This window comes from Pleurodeles waltl, chromosome 8 (genome assembly GCF_031143425.1).
Source record: "Pleurodeles waltl isolate 20211129_DDA chromosome 8, aPleWal1.hap1.20221129, whole genome shotgun sequence".
NCBI classification, from domain to species: Eukaryota; Metazoa; Chordata; class Amphibia; order Caudata; family Salamandridae; genus Pleurodeles; species Pleurodeles waltl.
Genome location: NC_090447.1, coordinates 1,420,142,534 through 1,420,165,969, shown reverse-complemented (window position 1 = coordinate 1,420,165,969; position 23,436 = coordinate 1,420,142,534). Strand labels below are relative to the sequence as shown.

General features: G+C 46.7%; 1 protein-coding gene across 1 annotated transcript in view; it reads right to left on the bottom strand.

Moving 5' to 3' along the window:
• The window catches only part of LOC138248710 (E3 ubiquitin-protein ligase TTC3-like), a 1,210,547-nt gene that overhangs the window by 569,837 nt on the left and 617,274 nt on the right, over nucleotides 1–23,436 (bottom strand). Inside the window, exon 24 of the mRNA XM_069202542.1 lies at nucleotides 16,730–16,822. Within this exon, the coding sequence (XP_069058643.1) occupies nucleotides 16,730–16,822 (93 nt within the window). The remainder of the gene's footprint in view (nucleotides 1–16,729; nucleotides 16,823–23,436) is intronic.

The window sequence follows — 23,436 nt, the reverse complement described above, 5'->3', positions numbered from 1 at the left end:
TAACAGGATGCAGGAAGTCATGAGTCCCAACAGCCTCGGAGTCTGTCTCACCAAAATCCAGGATAGAGGCCGAAACATCGGTATCATAGCCTGAATATCATGGGCTCGCAGCTCAGGAGGATAAACCCGAAACTGCACTGTGTCCAGAACAGCCCAGATGAAATGAAGCTTCTGAGAGGGAGTCAGGTGTGACTTTGACATGTTTATAGTGAACCCCAGCGAATGCAGGAGGTCTATCGTAGTCTGAAGGTGGGTGACGAGAGCCTGGGGCATAGGAGCCTTCAACAGCCAGTCGTTGAGGTAGGGGAAGAAAAATCCCTAACCTGCGCAAATGAGCTGCTACCACCGCCATCACCTTGGTGAACACCTGAGAGGCACTGGTGAGACCAAAGAGGAGCACAGTAAACTGAAAGTGCTTGTGGCCCACCTTGAACCACAAGTGACGCCTGTGGGCGGGCAGGATGGGGGTGTGAAAATATGCATCCTGCAAGTCCAACGCTACCATCCAGTCTCCTTGGTCTAAGGCAGACAAGACCTGAGCCAGAGTAAGCATCCTGAATGTCTCCTTTTTGAGGAACAGATTGATGTCCCTTAAATCCAAGATACGGTGAAGACCCTTGTTCTTTTTTGGAATCAGAAACAACCACTGCCTTCTTCTAACATCGGGACCCTTTCTTTGGCTCCTTTGGCCAAGAGAGATGTAACTTCCTCGCGGAGCAAGATTGAACGATCCTCCATCAGCAGTTCTTTCAATGGAGGGATAGAGGGAGGGAAGGACTGGAAAGGGAAGGAATAGCTCTTCTGTGTGATCGGCAAGACCCATTTGTTTGATGTTATGAAAGCCAGTGAGGGAGATGAAATAGAATCCTCCCTCCAACTGGATGAATATGGTCTTGCAGAAACATACTAGGGGGGCTTGGGCATTGCGGGAGAGGAGGACTGGGTGATGGCCGACCTCTGGCTAGACCCTCTGGGTCTGAAGGTACCACAACCTTGTCCACGCACTAGATGTTGTGAAGATGGAGGACGGTGGCTGACCTGTGGGTGGTGTGGCTAGGAGGGCCTGCCATAGGGGTGACACAGTGACCTGGTAGTGAAAGGGTGCATGCACCCTTTCAAGCAGACTACAACTGCAGGTCTGCAGAACACTTTGCATGGGCTCCCTATGGGTGGCATAATACATGCTGCAGCCCCTAGGGATCCCGTGGTACCCCAATGCCCTGGGTACCTATGTACCATATACTAGGGATTTACATGGGGTACCAGTATTCCAAATGTATCCCCCCCCATCCCACTTGCAATTCGACAACCAGCATGAGGCAGCTTGTGAACGACTCCTGAGCTCCCTCAGCATTGCCTGGACTCCACAGCTGCACCTTCAAGACCACCGTCCTACAGTGAAGCCTCGAAAGGGGAGAAAGGCAGACTGCTGGCGAGCGGGTGCCATGACGCCCAAGGATCTGGCCGTAGCTCGAGAGTCCTTGAACCGCTCAAGCGCGGAGTCTGCCTTTTCTCCAAAAAGGAGTGAGCCATCGAAGGGCATATCCATCAGATTTGCCTGCACATCCCCCGAAAAGCCAGTGGTACAAAGCCAAGTGTGGCGACGAAGGGCCACTGTCGATGAAATCCCCCTGCTCAGCGAGCCAGTTGTGTCCAAACCACACTGAATTGTAAACCTGGCTGCATCTCTCCCATCCTTGAAAGCCTGAGTGAGAGTGTCCTGTGCGCCCTCCAGGGCCTTGGGCAGCACCTGTGCCACCATATCCCATAAAGTATGGAGAAAAACGGCCCAATAGGCATGAAGTGCTTACAGGCCTCAATGTCAGGCTGGAGGAAGAAAATATCTTCTTAATAAGTTGGTCCAGGCTCTTGAAATCCCTATCTGGGGGAGGAGAAGGGAAGGCACCATGGGAAGTGGAGGCTTGGACCACCAAGTTCTCCGGGGTGGGGTGTTGGGTGAGTAAACTAGGTTCGGTAGGAGCTGGTTGATGGCGGCGCCCAATTGTCCTATTTACAGGAGCCCCTGTGCTGGGTTTGGACCATGTCTCCAGCAGGTCATCAGTAAGGGCGTCATTGAAGATTAACATGGGCTCTGATGTAGCAACCTCCGGCTGAAGCACCTGTCAGGATGTTAGTCCTGACCAGCACCACAGGCAAGTCTAGGTCCAAGACCTCGGCTGCTCTATGCACCACCATGGCATATGATGCTCCCTCCTACATAGCCACAGACGTAGGTGAGAGCATACCTGCCTGTAAGCCTCAGGCACTGATCTGGGCTGTGTCGGTGCCGTATGAATCGGCGTCATATGACGTTGTTCAAGATCATCCCGAATTATGGGCACACACCACTGATGGGCGCAGGCGGTGGGGGGAGCGTCGACATCAGAACCAGTGCCAGAGGAAGCCGACAACGTGGAACTGGCGCTGGTCCGGATCAGATATCGGACCCTGGTGGCCCCAACGGCACCAAGGCCAAAGCTACTGGCGTTGAACACGATGGGGCCACTGTAGCCCACTCAAAAATGAGAGGAAATGCTTCATAGAAGTCTTTAATTTGAGCGGGGTTGCTCCAGCTCCCAGATTAGGAGGGGGGAGAGACGCAAAGTTGGCCCTGGCATCGGCTCTGAGAAATCGTGCTCAGAACGTCAGCCGACGAGTGTGGCAAAGTCGAAGTCCACTTGGACTTCTTCTTCTTCTTGTGCCTCTTCCCAAAGTCTAGGGACAAATCCTCATCCTGCCACTCTCATGGCACCTCTGTATCAGAGGGGACCAACTACTCAACTCAAGATAACTCCTTAGATAGGGAGATTAGGAAACTAAGACTGGAGGAGTCCAAGCTGAGGCTGCAACTGCAACAGCTCACCCTAGACAGGGAGGCCTTGGCAGTGGAGAAAGAGAGAGAGGCAGGGATTGGGGTTAGCACCCCATGGTGGCAGCAGCAGCTTTGTTTCAGGGAACCTAGGGTCAGGGAGGTCTCTTGATTCTAGAAACCTTAGCAAAGTTGTCCCTCCCCCCTACAAGGTGGGGGATAACATTAAAAAGTGGTTTGCTGCACTTGAGAAGGCCTGTAAAGTACAGCGGGTCCCTCAAAGGCAGTGGGCTGCAATCCTTTGGCTCTCCTTCTCCGACAAGGGTAGGGATGGGCTCCTTACTGTCAGAGAGGAGGATGCTGACAACTACACCGTTTTAAAGTCTGCTCTGTTAGATGGGATTGGTCTCACCACTGAACAGTACAGGATTAAGTCCAGGGAGACCAGAAAAGGGTCCTCCCAGGATTGGGTTGATTTTGTGGAATGCTCTGTAAAAGCTCTGGAAGGCTGGCTACATGGCAGCAAAGTCAGTGACTATGAGGGCTTGTACAATCTAATTTTGAGAGAGCATTTACTGAACAACTGTGTGTCTGATTTGTTGCACCAGTACTTGGTAGACTCAGACTTGACCTCTCCCCAAGAATTGGAAAAGAAGGCAGACAAGTGAGTCAGAACAAGGGTGAGCAGAAGAGCTCACAGTGGGGGTGACAATGACAAGAAAAAGGATACAGGTAAGTATCAGGAAAAGGGTGGGGACAAACCAAAACCAAAGAGTCTTCACCAGGTCCACAAAATCCCTCTGTGGGTGGGTCCAAAAACTCTTCTTCCCAGAACAAAAAGTCTTGATGTTTTATCTGTAGAAACAAATGCCATAGGCCAGGCGACGACAACTACCTTAAGAAAACAAGAACTCCCACAACCACTACAAACCCCACCTCTACCACTAGTGCCCCTACTAATAGCAGTAGTGGTGGATCAGGTAGCAACAGCCAGTCCAAGGTTGTAGCAGGTCTCACTTTAGGGAGTGAGGTAGGGGCTGGGTTAGTTAGGGAGACTACTAAGGCTGTTTTGGTCTCAGATGGGGGCACTGATTTTGCCGCCCTTGCTGCCTGTCCTCTTAACATGGGTAAGTACAGGCAGCTGCCCAAAATAGTGTTCAGGCAGAGGCCTACAGGGACACAGGTGCCATTGTCACTATGGTAACTGAAAAACTGTTGCTCCCTAAGCAACACCTACTTGGTCACCAGTACCAAATGACTGATGTCCACAACAACTCAGTATGCCACCCCATGGCAGCTGATTATCTCAACTGGGGTGGAGAGGGGGGGTGCAAGTGTTGCTGGTACCAAGAAAGTAGTAGTTGCCACAGACCTACTTGTAGAATGTCTTTTAGGGGAGGACTTGGGGTCTTCAGCCTGGGGGCATGCAGCCATGCTGGGAATCCCTGGGCACATTTTTGCTTTAAAAAGGGCACAGATCAAAAAGCACAAATAACAAGGAAACTTGGAGTCTGGAACAATGGCCCAAGAGCTTCCAAAACCCAAGGGTAGGAAAGGCAAAACTTGCCCTCCCACCCCACCCTACAGTGAGGATTTCTCCTTTGAGGGGGAGGAATCCACTCCCTGTGCAGAACCTACACATGAGGAGCTGAAGGCTGACACAACTGAGCTCTTAGGCGCAGGGAGTTCAGTATGGCACAGGAAACCTGTCCCACACTGGAAGGGTTGAGACAGCAAGCTGTCCTTTAAGAAGAAAGGGATGTTGGTGGCACCCACAAGGTGTATTGGGAGGACAACCTCCTATACTCAGAAGCAAGAGAACCCAAAACTGGTGCCATCAGGAGGTCGGCAGTATCTCTGCAGTATAGAGAGGTTTTGATGAAACTGCACAAGACATACCCCTGGCAGGTCACTTGGGGCAAAGCAAGACTTGGGATAGACTTGTCCCTCACTTTCACTGGCCCCACATGTCTGAGGATACCAGGGACTTTTGTCACTCCTGTGTCACCTGTCAAGCCAGTGGCAAGAAAGGTGGCACCCCAAACGCCCCCCTAATACCAGTGATTGGAGTTCCCCCTGAGAGGGTGGGCGTGGACATTGTTGGCCCCCTAGACCCTCCCACTGCCTCTGGAAACAGATTTATACTGGTGGTGGTGGGCCATGCCACCAGGTATCCAGAGGCTATACCTCTAAAGACCACTACAGCTCCTGCAGTGGCAAAGGCCCTCCTAGGAATCTTCTCCAGGGTGGGTTTCCAAAAAGAGGTGGTCAGACAGAGGTACAAACTTTGTCTGCATACCTCAAGGCTATGTGGAGGGAATGTGGTGTAACTTATAACTTCACCCCCATTACCACCTGGAAACCACTGGTTTAATTGAGAGGTTTAATAAAACTCCCAAAGGCATGATAATGGGACTCAATAGGAGATGGGATGTCCTACTGCCATGCCTCCCGTCTGCCTGCAGGGAGGTTCCTCAGAAGGGAGTGGGCTACAGCCCTTTGAACTTCTGTATGGGCATCTCGTTAGGGGTCCACTCGCTCATGTAAGGGAGGGCTGGGAGCAACCTCTCAAGCCCCCTAAACAAGACATTGTGGACTATGTACTTGGCCTCAGATCCAGGATGGCGAAGTACATGAAAAAGGCCACTAAAAAACTTCAGGCCATCCAAGACCTGCAAAAGCAGTGGCATCACCAGAAGGCTGTCCTAACTGTTTATCAGCCAGGGCAGAAACTGTGGGTCCTAGAGCCTGTGGCTCCCAAAGCACTCCAGGACAAGTGGAGTGGCCCCCACACTATAGTGGAAAAGAAGGGTGAGGTCACTTATTTAGCTGACCTGGGAGCTCCCCTCAGGGTGCTTCATGTGAACCGCCTAAAGCCCTACTATGACAGGGCTGACATGACCCTGCTCATGGTTACAGATGAGGGACAGGAAGAAGAGAGTGACCCTCCCCCTGACCTCTTCTCCAATACTGAAGCTGATGGCTCAATGGATGGAGTTATTCTAGCAGACTGCCTCTCTGAATCTCAGAAGGAAGATTGCAGGAATCTCCTAGGGCAGTTCTCTGGACTGTTTTCCTTGACACTGAGACAGAGTTTGCATATTAAAAGTAAAATTTACAAGCAACCTGGTCATGTTAGGGATTTCATCAAAGCAGAAGATGCAAGTCCTAGGAGTGATTGAGCACTCCGACAGCCCCTGGGCTAGCCCAGTGGTGCTGGTACTAAAGCCTCACTCCCAAAATGGGAAAAAGGAGATGAGTTTCTGTGTTGACTACAGAGGGCTCAACACTTTCACCAAAACTGATGATGATCCTATCTCAACAGCAGATGAGCTCAGAGATACACTGGCTTCTTGCAAGTATCTCAGCACATTTGACCTGACTGCAGGCTATTAGCAGATCAGGCTATCAGATGAAGCTAAGCCCAAAACTGAATTTTCAACCATTGGAGGGCATTATCAATTCACAGTTATGCCATTTGGTCTGAAAAATGCAACTGCCACTTTTCAGAGGCTGATGAACACAGTCCTCCAGGGTCTGTAAGCCTATAGTGCAGCTTATCCGGATGACAGCTGTGTAATGAAAATAGATGTTTTTGACAAATGACTTTGTGTTGCACCACTTTGCATATTATTTGTTCAGTGTTCACCATTTGCAGTTTACATTTTGTATTCAGTTTAGCTGCCTATTGGCTTTATCGTGGCGTTAGACATTGCAGTTGAGCTGTGTTTTTCCACATGGTAAACCAAGCTTGTTTCTTCGCATTTCTTCCTCACGAACACTAACAGTTCAGGATAAGAAAGCACATATTTTTTGTTTTCTTCAGTACAGGGAACAGGTCGGCCTTGGGAGGAGAGCATTGAAAGGCTGGCCAGTTTTCAACGTTTTTCTTCCAACTCTGACCTACGGTAGCCAGCATGTTTGAATATTTCCATCTGAGAGGGGAGGGCCTTCTAGAAGGCTCTTTCGAAGGTTGTTTAAGCTATAAAAGAGGTGGCCCTGCTCAGTAGTGGAGGAATTTCCAATACCTCGGTCAGGATTAGACGTTGAATGCCTGACACACACACTTGTCCCATGAGGGTGGATATCTCTTTCTCGCAGTTGAATGGGGTCATCTTCTTGCTGGCATGAGAACGATGAAGAGCTTGGCAGGCCCTACGGTGATAAATTTTTTACTTTATTCTTTGCTTTGCAATTATGCTATAATATAATCACATATATTTGCTGTGTACATTGCAGTTGAGAATCACTTCCTTTCATTGATGTGACTATTTTTAAACCTGTGTGTAGGAAGTTGGCTCTGTATATACTATTTCAAAATAAGAAATAGTGTGCACAGAGTCCAAGGGTTACCCTTAGAGGTAAGATAGTGGCAAAAGTAGATAATTCTAATGTTCTATTTTGTGGTAGTGTGGTCGAGCAGTAGGCTTATCAGTGGGTAGTGTTAAGCATTTGTTGTACACACACACACACACAATAAATAAATGAGAACAGACACTCAAAGACTTACTCCAGGCCAATATGTTTTTATATTGAAAAATATATTTTCTTAGTTTATTTAAAGAACCACAGGTTCAAGATTTACATTGAACACTTTAAATGTAAGGTACTTCACTTAGATACGTTAGGAACTTTGAATGAAAATAATAATATCAAGTACAGTCTTTGTAAAAAAAAATAGCAATAAGCTATTTTCAAAGTGGACACAATGCAAACATCAACAGTTCCTGTGGGAGGTAAGTAAAGGTTAGATTAGGGGGTAAGTAAAACACTTACAAGTCTCAGTTCTGGGGCTTAGGCAGCCCACCGTTGGGTTTTCAAGGAAACCCCAAAGTTACCACACCAGCAGCTCAGGGCCAGTCAGGTGCAGAGGTCAAAGAAGTGCCCAAAACACATAGGCGCCTATGGAGAACAGGGGTCCTCCGGTTCCAGTCTGCCAGCAGGTAAGCACCTGCGTCCTCGGGGGGACAGACCAGGGGGGTTTTGTAGAGCACTGGGGGGACACAAGTAGGGACACAAAACACCCCCCCAGCGGCACAAGGGTGGCCGGGTGCAGTGTGCAAAGCAGGCATCGGGTTTTGTATAGGTTTCAATGGAGGGACCCGGGGGTCACTCTAGCGGTGCAGGCAGGCACAGGGGGGCTCCTCGGGACAGCCACCACCTGAGCAAGGCAGATGGTCACCTGGGGGTCACTCCTGCGTCTATGTTTGGTTCATTCAGGTCCTGGGGGCTGCGGGTGCAGTGTTGGTTCCAGGCGTTGTGTCCCTTGTTACAGGCAGTCAGGGTCAGGGGGAGCCTCTGGATTCTCTCTGCAGGCATCGCTGTGGGGGCTCAGGGGGGTTGTCTCTTGTTACTCATGGGCTCGCAGTCGCCGGGGAGTCCTCCCTGAGGTGTTGGTTTTCTGCAGGTGGAGCCGGGGGTGTCAGGTGCAGAGTGTAGAGTCTCACGCTTCCGGCGGAAAACGTGAAGTCCTTGGAAGTTGCTTCTTTGTTGCAAAGAAGTTGCAGGTTTTGAATAGGGCCTCTGTTCACGGGAGTTTCTTGGTCCTGTAGTCCAGGACAGTCCTCTGAGGCTTCAGAGGTCACTGGTCCCTGTCAGATGCGTCGCTGGAGCATGTTTTTTGAAGTTGGAGACAGGCCGGTAGGGCTGGGGCCAAATCAGTTGTCGTCTTCCTCCTTCTCTGCAGGCTTGTAGATCGTCAGTTTGAAAAAAAGGGGTTGGAAGTGCACGATTTAAAAGTGTAAACATTTTTTTTTTTTTTTTTTTACAGAATTAAAGGAAGCACTGGAAACCATGTTTGAAAATGCATGTGAAATTAAACTGCCTTATGGTGTTGTGACAAACATGTTTTCTTGTTTATCAGGACTTTCTAAGTTTTGGGATGGATGCTTGGATAAAACAAGTGTTTTCATATTTAGAACAGGTGCTTTTTGAAAGGAATGATGTCCCTATTGTTCTTGACAGGAGGGTTTGGATACTTTTGTCTGCTTACAGAAAAATGCATGAGAGATGTAAACAGTTAGAATATGAAAATAAGAATTAACGTGAGCAAATTAGCCAGAACAAATTATTGCAAGTTAAGCTGAAATCTACCAAGCTGTTACAGGAGAATCTTCTTTTCACATTCCAGTATTGAGGTTAAAAAAGGTGGGGGCCAGTGTGAGCCTCATGAGCACAGAGTAGTTCTCCATGAGCAGAGCAGCCCACAGTTTTTGGCAGGAGTTGAAATGCATTATTTAAAAGATTACACTGAGCAAGAAGTTGACGATGCTACTGGTATATTCAGACCACTTTTGCAGAGTACGATGTGTACAATTAATTCAGACAAGACACAGATGCTGTCGCAAAATTCAGTGAAATCCAGAACATAGATAGATGTTGTTACAGGTAAAACAAAAGTTTTCTGAGTTTCTTACTCTTTGGACTAAGCGAGAGACACCGAGTTTCATGAAATTGTTTGATTTTTGTAAACAGTATAGCCCTCATCTGAGCAAAATCTTGGCACTTTGGTACAAAGTAACTAGGAAAAAACATGAGTTTGAATGGGGCGAAGAGCTGCTGTGTGCTCTTTATTTGGCAAATGGAATAATCCAACAGACTTTAGACTTGTGCGCAGTGCAAGAGGGAAACACGGAGTTACATGTAAATGTTCAAGGACAATATGCAAACTAGAGTTTGTGGCAGAAACAGGGGAGGACGAGGGTGCCCCTAGGATTTGGGACTAGAAAACTACCTGACTTTGGGAAGCGCTATACTCCTTTTGAAAAACAGCGTTTTACTTGTTTTTGGGCTCTAGTGAATACTGAGCAAATCACATTAAGTTATAAGTGTGATTCTGAAACCTGAAATATCAGTCATGCAGTGGGTGATGAGTTCACCCCTCTCACCATATAGGACATGAACAAGAGACTAGTATAATACACTGGCTCTGGTACATATAAGACAGGGCTTAAGTAGGACTGACAGGTACTGCAGCCCGACATGAACAGGTGTCACAAGCCCCTGTGCAGGATGAGGAGAGGGTGCAGGGAGTACCACAGGTAAAAGAGTCACCAGTGAAATGGAGTGCACCATTTAAATTCTTGTACCCTGAGGATAGAAAGCATGTTTGTTTTACTAATGATTCATTGAAATACGTAGGTACTAAAATACATTGGAAAGCAGTGTCATACAATCCAGTTACTGAAAGGTTGTTGTCTACCACTGGAGAAGGAAAAAGTAGCCAATATGCAGAGTTGTACACTATGTGTGAGACTCTACAGAAAGAGTTGCCCGACACTTGCCATTTTTACACTGATTCTTGGTCCATTGCCAATGGATTAGCTGTTTGGGTTTCCACATGGCATGCACATAACTTTCATTCAAAGGAGGTGAGGAGCAAAGAGTTGTGGCAGGAAATTAGGGAAATGTTAAAACAAAGTAAAGTCATAGGTGCTCATTGTCCCATTGACTCACTAGAACGCTGGTTCAATTCCCTTGCAGACGTCAAAGAAAAAAGTTCAGAGGCAGAAGTGTCAACCCAGAATTCTGACTTAGTGGGGATGGCTAAGTGGGCGCACCAGAAATGTGGACACCTGGCAGAAAAAGCCACTTACAGGTGGGCAGAGATTAGAGGGATGCACATTCCCCTAAAATTGATAAAAACTATAATTTTGTAATGTCCTATTTGTCAGCACACAAAACAGAAATCTGTCCCGCAAACAATCAAAGATCAATTGGGGAGAGAGGAAAGTTACCAGGACAGATATGGCAAATTGACTACATTGGACCACTACCTATTAGTCGCGGGTGTCAAAACGCTTGTACCGTAGTGGACACTTATTCTGGATACTTGATTGCTGTCCCTTGCAAACGTGCTACTCAGCACAATACTATCAGAACTCTGGACTTGTTAAGGTTATACTATGGAGTACCACTCCAGATCCAGAGTGACAATGGGTCACACTTCAAAGGCAAATTGGTACAGGACTACTGTTCTCAGCACAATATTGAGTGGATATATCATATTCCTTATTATCCACTGGCCTCAGGACTGAATGAGAGAATGAATGTTTTACTGAAAGCTCAAATGCGAAAATTATCTGATGGAACTTTGAAAAACTGGAGAGAGCATTTAAATGAAGCCCTCCAGATTCTGAACACTAGACCAATAACAAATGCTGAAATACCTTTGATGCGAATGTTAATTCCAGCTTTGCAAATACAATCACATGTGGCCACCAATACCATTACCATACTGGGAAATAAAACCTGGAGCGTTAGCTCCTTACAGAGCCACACCTGAATCTGAAGGTCTTGACTTACATGCCTTATAAGCTTACAGACTAAAACCCCTAGACATAGCGTTGTGTGAAACAAGTGTTGGAATACAGATTCCCCCAGAGTATTTTGGATTGATTGCTCCCAGATCTGGGTTGGCCCTTAGAGGTATTTAAGTTTTAGGGGAAGTGATTGATGCAGATTACCAAGGAGAAATCAAAGTTATTCTGTTAAATAGTGGAGAAGTTGACTTATTTATACAGACTGGAGACAGAATTGTCCAACTTGTCGTAAGTGCAGTGTATGGAGGTTTGGTAAGGAAGGGGACTACCCCAGCCCTTCTGACGGTACAAGGAAAGGGAAGTTTAACTGATAAATACCTCAGTGCTAAGGTGTAGGTTGAATCCCCAAATGGCCCTCCAGAACTTGCAGAAATTATAGCAAAGGGCCCCAATAACGTCCTGCTGATTATAAAACAAGGAAAGGAAAAAGGAAAGCACATTCCAGATGACAAATGTTATTTGCAAGAAAAGTCATTCTTGTTTGTTTTGCAGATCCTACTACGACTTGCCACTGACCATGAGTGTGCTGTGTGGTCTCCCTTTGGGCGTTTGTGTGTGGGGTCGGGAGAGGGACTGCACCCCCAACCTGAACCTGATTGACAACCTTTGTGCAACGCTCCTGCTGCTTTTAAAATACAAAACCTATGGATCCATTTTGCGTATATAGTGCTTCAGTGATTCAAGTTCTACATGGGAACAATACAGAGTACCATGGAGGTTCTGTCAACTTGTTTGATTACATTCTTTCACTGGAACTAACCCATGGCTTGTTATCATCTGATGACTGCTGCTAGTCTCATTAAGCAGAATTGCCAGTTTTGGCTGTTTTTCATGTGGAAACCTGACTTTCACTTACATTCCAGCAAACCTTTCAGGTGGACCATGTACCTTTACATGATTAGAACTCATGATGTTTCCATCTAATTCTACACCAACTTGCTACCCTGGAGACACTGTTCAATTAGTATTATCCCAATCAGAATATATAAGCTTCAGTCTTTTCATAGTAGGTGTGTCTGATTTAAAAGTTTATAAGATCAATACGTTAATCCACTCCCATTGCTTTACAGTGATTGCTTTTATCATTGAATTATGTTGCTGTGTACAAACAAACCTAATTTACTTATGATGTTTTGACTACTGACTTTATGTTGCACCACTTTGCATATTATTTGTTCAGTGTTCACCAGTTGCAGATCACATTTTGTATTCAGTTTAGCTGCCTACTGGCTTTATTGTGGCGTTAGACATTGCAGTTGATCTGTGTTTTTCCACATGGTAAACTAAGCTTGTTTCTTCGTATTTCTCCCTCACTGAACACGAACAGTTCATGATAAGAAAGCACATATTTTTTGTTTTCTTCAGTACAGTGAACAGGTCGGCCTTGTGAGGAGAGCCTTGAAAGGCTGGCAAGTTTTCAACGTTTTTCTTCCAACTCTGACCTACGGTAGCCAGCATGTTTGAATATTTCCATCTGAGAGGGGAGGGCCTTCTAGAAGGCTCTTTCTATGGTTGTTTAAGCTATAAAAGAGATGGCCCTGCTCAGTAGCGGGGGAATTTCCAAGACCTTGGTCAGGATTAGACATTGAATACCTGACACACACACTTGCCCCGTGAGGGTGAATATCTCTTTCTCGTAGTTGAATGGGGTCATCATCTTGCCGGCATGAGAAAGATGAAGAGCTTGGCAGGCCCTACAGTGATTTTTACTTTATTCTTTGCTTTGCAATTATGCCATAATATAATCACATATATTTGCTGTGTACACTGCAGTTGAGAATCACTTTGATATATTTTCCTTTCATTGATGTGACTATTTTTAAACGTGTGCTTTCAACCTACTAATCTCTTTTTAGGAACCTTGTGGTGAAGTAATAATAAATGTCTTCTTTGAACTAAGAAGTGCATTTCAGAGATTTGTGTCAGCTCGGACATTAGTGAAAGCAAAACACAGCTGTCTTTAGCTCCACCTAGGAGGACCACCTGGTTCAACTCTGGAATGTCTTAGAGGCCCTTCAAAAGGCAGGCCTCACTATCAAGGCCTCGAAATTCCAGATTGGGCAGGGAACAACTGTATATCTGGGCCACCTGGTAGGTGTGGGCCAGATTCAACAATTACAGGGGAAAGAGCCAAACTATTATGGATTGGGCTCCCCCTACTACACAGACCCATGTAAGAGCCTTCCTAGGCCTCACTGGGTACTACAGGAGGTTCATTATGAACTATGGCTCCATTGTAGCCCCTCTTAATGACCTCACCTCCAAAAAGATGACAAAGCTGTCAAAAAGCTTTTGAAGAGCTCAAACAGACCATGTGCTCTGCACCTGTGTTAAAAAACCCAGACTACTCCAAGAAGTTCATAGCCCAGACAGATACTTCTGAGGTAGAGGTTGGGGCAGTACTTTCCCAAATTAACACTGAGGGCCAGACCAGCCAGTTGCTTTTATAAGCAGAAGGTTGACTCCTAGAGAGAGGTATTGGTCAGACCATTCTTTGGCTCAAACGGATGAAAGGAGAAAAACCCAAATTGTTGAGGTGGTCCATATCCCTGCAGGGAATGGACTTTGAAGTGGAACATAGACCTGGGAGTAATCACTCCAATGCAGATGGACTCTCCAGATATTTCCACTTAGACACAGAAAACTCATCTGGGCAAGGTTAGCCTTCTTGTCCTTCGTGTATTGGGGGGGGGGGGGAAAGGAAAGTGCCATCATTCTTGACATGGTTACCCCCATTTTCTGCTGGTTATCTGTGTGTGACTGTGTGGAGTGAAAAAAGGTACAATTTGGAGGAGACAGCATACTCACTGGGGTCCTGGTTACACTGGGGCTTCTTGGAGCTAGGTCGTCTTTGGACTGAAGAATCAACAAGCCTTGGCAAAGACAAATAGATGGGGTGCACAGGGGTTCCGTCCAAGCAGCTCCAACCAGGGACCACAATCTTCACAGTTGTAAAGAAGATAGGTCAGACTTCTTGAGTGCCACAGACCCAGCACCTGTTTTGCAGAGCCTTTCACAGCCCGTGGGGCAGCAGGGTCCACAAACTGGTTGTCAATGTTGTGGTGCCAGCGGATGCTGAGGAGTGACTCCTTCACTCCAAGGGAGATTCAGTCTTGCTGTCCTTAATGTGGGCTGAGTCCTTGTGACTCTAGAGGATGCAGGGCCACGGAAGTCGTAGAGTCCTTGCAATACCCAGCGACAAAGTTGCAGCAGGAGCCCTCCTACCAGTTGCAGTCTTGTCTTGGTTCTCAGTGAAGTCCAGCAGCAGAATCCGGAGGTCAGAAGCAAAACTGCCTTGAAGAAGAATCTTGCAGACAAATCTTAAGCCCTTAAGTAACAGGGAAGGGGATTGGGCAGCCTCTAAAGTGACCCACCTATCAGGAAGGGGTCAGGGTCGTTACTCTGGGGGAGACTGACCAGTCAGAAGCTCTGAGGGGCCTCTGTGCATCTTATTTTGAAGATGGCAGAATCAAGTAGCCATTTGGCAGAGCTCTGAGCACCTCCATAGGGGAGGAGCTGGACAGAGGGGTGGTCACTCTCCTGTCCTTTGTGTGGTTTCACACCAGCACAGGAGCCGGAGGCTCCTGCACTGGAGCAAATCAGTTTGGCACATTTGGCATTTAGTGGCCTCCTTGCATAGTCAAAGCAGTAGCTCCTCTACAGGAAATCATTTGCTCTGTGTTTCTCTGCCCGAGTTAAGCTCAGCAACAGGAAAGCAGAACAGTTTCCGGGGTCAGCATCAGCACTGGCTTGTATGCAGACTCTGTAAGGCTGCACAGGTAGAAATGGGGGTACCTCTAAGGAACCCCCACAGTACATGGTATCATGTAACTAACTCTGGAATTGGTGTACTTGCATGATTCCAACATGTCTGATATCAAATATGACTAGGTTCAGTAAAGCAATTATTTAGTTGGACTACTGTCCACTACATACCTTAAAATGGCTTCCCTGCACTTACAAGTCCCAGAAAATGGGGTCTGGGGTTTGTAGGAGCCCCTCTGCTCATGCAGCGGTACCCTCAAACTTAGAACCATGCACCCTGCCCTTGGGCTGAAGCGTGTAATTTAGGATTGACTTACAGGGTCAGAGCTCAGTGACGCTGATGAACAAGTTACTTACCTTTGGTAACGAGGTCTCTGGTAGAGGCAGGATCTTGCCACAGATTCCTTAACTTAGAATCCTTCCCAGGTGCCAGTCGGGATCCGGAAACCTTTTCCCCTGGTACATCTGGGCATCACACGACTCTGTAATGACGTCGTCCCCCGGATGTAACGTCAATGGAGTCCATATAATAACCCTGCTGACGTGCTGATGTAAGTTCCTTTTCTTTCCCCGCGCTTGCAACGTGGATCCAGAGACAGTTGTTCTGGCTGTTTTTTCAGCCTCCTCCTACACTTAGATATAAGATAAACCTTACATTTGGGGTGAAAAAGGTGCATGTACCATTTCGCACAGTCTGCAATGGCAGGCCTGTATACACTGTTTGCATGGGCTCCCATGGGTGGCATAATACATGCTGGAGCCCATGGAGATCCCATGGTGTACCAATGCCCACGGTACCCAAGTACCATATACTAGGGACTTACATGGGTACACCAATATGCCACTTGTGGGGTGTAAGAAGTATCAACCAAATTTGGGGGAGAGAACACCAACACTGGGGTCCTGGTTAGAAGGATCTCAGTGTACTACAGTCAAAACACATGGACACCAGGGAAAAATTGGGGGCAACCATGTCAGAAAGATCCTACCTTCCTACAATGACTATGCCTTTACGTTCATGCCTTGTAAAGGCATGCGCAGCATTGTAAAATCCTGCTTTGTAATGGCATGCACAGTAACAGTCTGCGTGGTATTTACCACGCTGTAATGGCTGTTTCCCTACTGCTATACTATATTTTTCTATAAATCATAGATCAAATGAGGTACTGCACTATAAAACGGTTTAACCTTGCTAGGCGTCCTTCATACTATATAAAAACTTAAAAATCACAGTTTAATAAAAATATATTGTAATAATCCATTTCATTAACCTTCATTGAATATAAGACTATTTTAAAGCGACAAGGATTCAAATTATACCTTTGCCCTTTACGTGCATATATATTTGTATAGAAACATAGGTAGAGAAGCATTGTTGCAACCAATGCACATTCAGTGAGTTTCTTACTATCATATTAATCTGTCACCTTCAATTTATAAGTGTAGCGCTGAGATGGCATATTAACCCTCTGAACTATTTTATACAATTCGAAAAAATGATCAGACTGCTGCAGCAAATATACTAACCATCTTAACTATTCTACCATTCTCGTACCCTAAGCCATGCTCCTTAAGTAAATGTCCCTACCGCTGCTGCTCTAACACCCAAACGTATCTTAAAACATTGTGTTGACTATAAAGTAAACTATAACATTTAATAGGCTATTTCGCCTTGTCAATTTTATTGGGAGCAGAGTTAATAAAACAACGCATTATACTGGCAGACCACAGGCGGTCACAAACTCCTCCTTCATGGCTCTTCCCCATCAAGCCACCCAAGGCCCACAGACTTCTGTTTTTATCTTTTTAAAGCTAATTGCTAAAAGAATCTCACCTGCCATTTCACCAGACCAGTAGAACCATAGATAACAATACGACAAATGTTCCCTTCGCAATCAGGAGTAAAGCATTGGTCTTTCAGACAATCCTGTTAAAACACAAAAAACATCTCATTATTATGATTTTGTTGGAGCAAATCCATAGCTCTGAGCAAGGCGTCGGTGTCTTCTACAACACATACATTAGTATAAAAACAGGACAATAATGAACATGTGTTTTTCTCATTCAGCTTCTGTAAAAAAGTTAGTCACTTGACTAAAAGAAAGAATACATTTCTGAGTAAGTTCTGCCTTGTCCACAATTTCAAATTGCTCTGGCAGCTATGCACCTGCAGGTCTAGCACACAGCCTTCCGCAAAAGATTTTTTGTTTTGTTGTTTTCTTGTCCTACCATGGCCACTTGGCCAGATATAAAGTTGGATACAGTGGATGTGCAGATCAAAAATATCTGAGGTATTTTACTTAATAATGACATACGTCAGTGCACTCAGTCACAGCTTCGATGATTATCCAGTATCACGAGTATGGCCACAGACAAAAGTAAAGGTTTATCCAAAGCTTAGAGCAAATGGGATGTAAAAACTAAAAATAACATCAGATTCAAGATAATATTGCTTCGGGAAATGTGTGCAGAGTAGTTAGAGTGACTGCTGAATACCCTCATGGGGGAATTAAATAATGAAATCATATAAAATATGATTCATTTGAGGGCATCCTAAAGTTGCTCTTTAGTGGCGTTATATACTCTTCATGTAAATAAACAGACTTTAATGTACAAAGTGCAATTGCCAACTTATAGTTGATTCAAAGCCACTGTACTCCATGTAGACCAGAGCACGCGGAGATTTTTAGATCCATGTGAAATTCTAAAAAGATGTTGGGTCACTAGGAATGGACCGAATGCCCATGAATCAAACCTAAATCACCCAGAGCTTGACACTGACTACGCGTAACACTGCATTCCTACTCCTGAGTAAGATATAGGGGCTCTTGAGGATGTTGAATTATTCTGTTCCCGACAGGATCCTGCTAAGCACTTGTCAAACTAACAAGAGACTATCTCAAAGAAGCGATTGCAAAGGTTTGTGTTTCATGCATACTAACACTAGGTCTAAGTCTCTAACCTGGGCCATCACATGCTGTAATAGGAGGAAGCGTGACAGTGTGATGGCCAACAAAAATGCTCACTTAGTTAAGTTGCCTGGGAGGGAACTCAGTACACAAAGGAGCGACATTTCACAAAATGCACTAACAAAAAATAAACATTTAAAACAAGCACAACAAAGAATGAATAGCAAGAGTGGGTTTGGTAAAAGCCCACAGAGGGATTACAACAGGCCAAAGTGCTTGCACGCTCGATCCTAAAAACAATGAAAAAGAAGGACTTGACATTCTTATTTAAAAAAGATCAATCAAGGGGTTGGCCCTGATGGTGGAGGAATGAATTTTCAGGGCATTCCCAAAGAATGACTGATTTAGTGTTTTTTTTTTTTTTTTTTTTTTTTTAAGAGGGGGTCTTGTGTAGCTATGAGTCGTAACTACTCAGGCAGTGGAATACTTTGGAGTTGGAAAGTTAATGTGATGAACATTTGGGTTTTTCCATATGTAGAGTTTTATTGTCAGTATAAGCAATTGTATATATACTTCTGGCTTATAAAGAAAGTTAAATTCAGCGAGATCAAGAATGGGGAGAGGTGATTGGATCTTCTGGAACATCAGACAAAAGAGCAGCAGAATAGACAAGAGGACACAATGGTATTTCCCAAATTTTGAAGATCAGAATGGGGGCTCCTGACCCAAATGGTATACCCAACCCAGGTCTTTAAAGGGGATCCCTACCTGTGGTCTGCAATACTGTTTCCCCCTCTACCAAATATGTCTTTTGACCATGCAGGTTCCAGAGAGCTGGAGGGGTTCCATTTTGAACCCCATATATGAGAAGAGTGACAGGGCGGGTCATTCAAACTCTCACCTCATTTCCCTCCTGGACATTGAAACGAACGCCTAACCTTCCACCCTTCTGAAAGAACTTTAGTACTGGGCAGAAGCAAATGACATAATTCCAATCAAAAAGGTTTCAGAGCAAACACTTCTACCCCAACTCCACGCCCTTAAAACTACACTGACCCCACCCGCCCCTAAAAACTGAAATTACCACTCCACCCCTAAAATTAACCCAACCCCCCACCCCTGCCCCTAAAACTACTGCAACCCCCACCCCTAAAACTACCCCGAACCCCACCCCTAAAACCTAAACTACGCCAACTCACCCGCCCTTAAAACTACACCGACCCCGCCCCTAAAAACTGAAATTACCGCTCTGCCCCACCCCACCCCTAAAACTACCTCGACCCCCGCCCCTAAAACTAACCCGGCCCCACACCCCTGCCCCTAAAACCTGAACTACCCCAACCCCCTGCCCCTAAAACTACTGCAACCCCCCAACTCTGCCCGACACCTAAAAGTACACCGACCCCCACCCTAAAACCTAAAACTACAACACCCACCCACCCCAGTCATTAAAACCAAAAATTACCCCGACCCCTCACTCCCGCCCTTAAGAACTAAAACTACCCCCACCCCTGCCTCTAAAACTACCCACAACCCTACCCCAGCCCCACTTACCTGACCGCATTCTCGCCGACCCTGGGTCTGTTTTCCTCAGCCTTAACCACGCATGTTCGTTGTTCAGACATGCGTGGTTAAGGTGGAGGAAAACAGGGTCGTCGTTGTTTAGGCTGCTTCCCGTTTTCAGGATGATCAAGGTGGACAATGGCCTCAAGCAAGGATGTGTGCTTCTGCCTCGGTTATTCAAACTGTTCACTGTAGACATTGGTGCAGCGCTGAAACAAGCAAACCTCATTCCACCAAAACTTGGAAGGACCAAGGTTACAATACTACAATACGTGGATAACATCAGTCTAGAATTGCCCTACAGAGAATTCTCAATGCCTTGCATAACTATAACTTGGCCAACAAAATAGTGGCAAAGGACTACAAGACCAAAATCCTAGTCTTTGGTACTAATCAAGAAACTAAAATTCAGGGACGCGTGGCCTGACGCCAATGGAGAAGGAGGCCTCTCTGTGAGGTTCCTGCCGGTGATTCCCCCATCCTAAGACATCCTGATTTCCAGTGTGCCCCCCAGGCTCCCCAAACAGCTGCTGACCCCTCTGGAAGACCCTACATTACGAAGCAAAATATTCGATGCCAACATTGAGCAGTTTGGATGCCGGAGGCTGAAAACGTGGAAATGACCAAGGAAGGCAAAGTGCCAGCCGCAATGCTGCGACTGACGGACGGCAGACCTGGAGGCTCCTAGGATGAGGGCGGTGGTGATGACTTGAGAGCCGGGATCGCCAGAAGCGCTCCCCACCTGCCATTGCGGGACGCCCGCCTACAGGCCAAACAAATTAATAGCCGGCTACGTTGCCCAAGAGGTGAGAAGGCAGAGTAAGGGACGCACAACAGGGAGAGGTCCATGGGAGCCCCCCCGGCAGAATGCCACATAAACAGGGCGGCAGAGAGAGAGAAACAGGGGCCCCTTCCACACATACATGAGGCACAGTGGTGGCCGAACATCCGCCTATAAAGAGCTGTAGGGCACAAACAGAGTACAATGCCCCAGGTGGGGAGGAGACCAGCAGCTGGATTACCAGACCGGAGCCGATGCAACACAGAGCTTGGAGGTAGGGGATTCGCAACGCCGCTGTGGTGTGACCAAGAAGGAGAGGAACAGGGGACAATGGGCACCAGGCAGGGTAGCAAGGGCAGCGCAGGCACAACTGAAGCTGAAGCCAGGGAAAGTGGTGGACTGGCACCAGGGGTTGACGCTCCCACTAATCCAGGAGGGCACGATCCAGTGGCTAGTCAAGAGGACCAGCGCAACAATGGTGGAATGGAGTTGCCTGTGCTGAGGCACTGGAAGACTACCCTCTGCAGACTACAACAAAGCATTGCTTGAAGTTATCGAGGGCACTGTTTCTGGCAATAGAGGCCTGGATCCAACTGGGACAGATATTGTGTTCCAGGTGAAATCTGGCCATTGGGAAAATAGGCCGTAAGAGGGACCAGGAGATGAGGGACAACGCCGCAGGGGGTTCCCCGGCCCTAGAATCGAGAGATAAGCACGCCCGTTAAGTAGAGAGCTCAGGGACCCCCTCCCTTCAAGACATCCTGCAGGCTATAACGACCTCTCGTGAGGCCCTTGAGGAGAAAAATAAAACCAAAACAAAAAACGATGCCCTGGCGACAGATTTGACTATATTAAGGGATGATCACCGAAGACTGGCAAAGAGGTAATCTACATCAGAGTAACAAATCAAGGAGGTACCTGTGGTAAAGGATTCGACTGACAAACTGCGCAAATTGGAGAGACAAATTCACAACCTCGCATTAAGGGCAGAAGGTGCTGAAAACAGATCAATGCGCAAAAATATTTGAGTGATTGGTCTACCGGTGTGCATAGAGAAAAATTATTTGGTGGGATTCTTGGAGCGCTGGCTAAAGGAGACAATAGCGGACAAAGGACTTTTGCCCTTTTTCACACTGGAGAGGGCGCACAGGGTGCCAGCGCGCCCTTCTGCACCAGGGGCTCCACTGGGACCAGCTGAAGCAAGACTGTTGCATTATAAAGACAGAGACTATCTCTTGGGGCAGGTGAGGAAAATAAAGGAGACTGCACAGTGAAAAACAGCACAGTTCGCATTTTTCCAGACTTTGAGGGAAGTGCAGAAGCAGAGAGCTACCTTTAGAGAGGCTAAACACAAATTCAGGCAAATGGGCATGCAATATGGAATGATGCTTCCGACCCAACTGCGTGTGGTGACAGAGGAGGGGGCGCAATTCTTCAATTCGCCGGAAGATGTCTGGCAGTGGATAGAGGCTCATTTATCGAACGGGGCATTCACAGACTCAGACTCCCAAAGTGCAACGGCAATATAGCGGCCTTGGCTTAAGCCCCAAAACAGACCATCTGCTCCGTCAAAAAAGGAGGTACAACAAGAACGCCAAAAAGTAGTGGAAGCAATAGCCTCCCTGAGTGGTAGAGATCAGAGCCCAACCTCTGCGCTTGGGGAAGAAGCAGATAACTTGGGATCTGACAGAGACTCAGTCAGCACGCACATATCGGAGAAGACTGGACCAGAAGTGACGCCGGGGACGTCGGACTGCATTATTGGACTCTCTCAACTTCGCTACCTATGAAAACAGTAGCAATACTGTGACCGTATTGGGTCCCCATACAGTGGCCTCCCAGGAGGAGGAGGAAGAGATTAGTAGACATGATTTTGGAATGGGGCATTGGAGTAGATGACATGACAGGGAGAGTAGGACTTGGGTGGGGGGTACGAGCGGTGCTGCAGCACTCCTTGAATGTCCTAAGAGCCCAGCACCCAAATTAAGGACCACAGTTGATTTCTTCTAATTTGGATGAGAGGCAGTTGGCTTTTTGTCCTGGGGACAGGAAGTTGGGAAGTTAGTAGTTGGGGTGTTTATAGTGAACCCCTGAGTCACATGCTATGGCGGAAAAACAGCTAGGCTTGGGGTGTGCTGATGACCTGGTGCATAAATTGAGGGAGAGGAGGTGGGTACGGAGGGCTATTGCTTCAAGATGGGATTGTGGCTACAATAGAAACATATAAATTCATATAATGGAATGTCCGGAGCATGCATACAATATCAAAGAGATTCAAAGTCTTCGCATATTTACAGAGAACAGGTGTTCATGTGGCATTGCTCAAAGACACCAGTTGAAGGGAGGGCTATTCTGAAGCATTGTAAGACAGTTATAAGCCTATATAATACAATAAGGACAGATATAACCCTCCCCTGGAGTCACTGAGGCCTAAATGGAAGGAGGAGCCGCATACCAGACAAATCTTGGGAAATTATATTGGAAAGAACACCTAAGGTCTCGAGAAATGCTAGATTTAAATTGGTAAACTTTTTTGTATTGCATAGAGCATACCTGACACCGCGGCAGATCAACCGACACTTTGATGGGGAGAGGGCGGAGTGCCCAAGATGTGGAACACTAGGGGCAGAATTCAAACATGTTCTGGGATTGCTCACAGCTGGGAACATACTGGGAAGAGGTGACTCAGAAAGTGGCAGACCTTATAGAAAAAGAAGTACCTTGCACATTAGGCCACTGCTTGCTGGGATGGTTCCTGCACACCACAAAAACGAAGGTAACCAGAAGATTCCAGGACCTGGCTTACATCCTGGCCAAACAGGAAATTATCGTGAACTGGAAAAACCCAAGTGGCCCGAACGTAAACAGGTGGTACAGGGAACTGGAGAAATGGGCAGCCTGGGAAGGGGATTCTCTTTTACGGGAGGCCAAGAGGGGATTTGAGACCACTAGACATGGCAAGGGCTTGGGTGCACTTGGTGGTCAGTTTGAAAGACTTGACTCAAAAATCCGTCTCATGGCTGACCCCGCCCTGCTGCTTCTCCGCATTTACACAGATCCGCCACTGATCCTCCAAGAGCAAAGTAATGCGCCATACCACCTATAAAGCCTTAGCCAAAAAAGGTCTATTGATACAACACACTCCAAGCATACTAAATCCGACTCATTGGGGAAGGAGGGTGGGGAGTGGGGGGTGGAGGAAGGGGAGAGAAGATTGAAAAATAGATGTTTAAATTGTTATCAATATTGAGAGGCCTTACTGAAAAAGTGGAGACATGCAATTATATA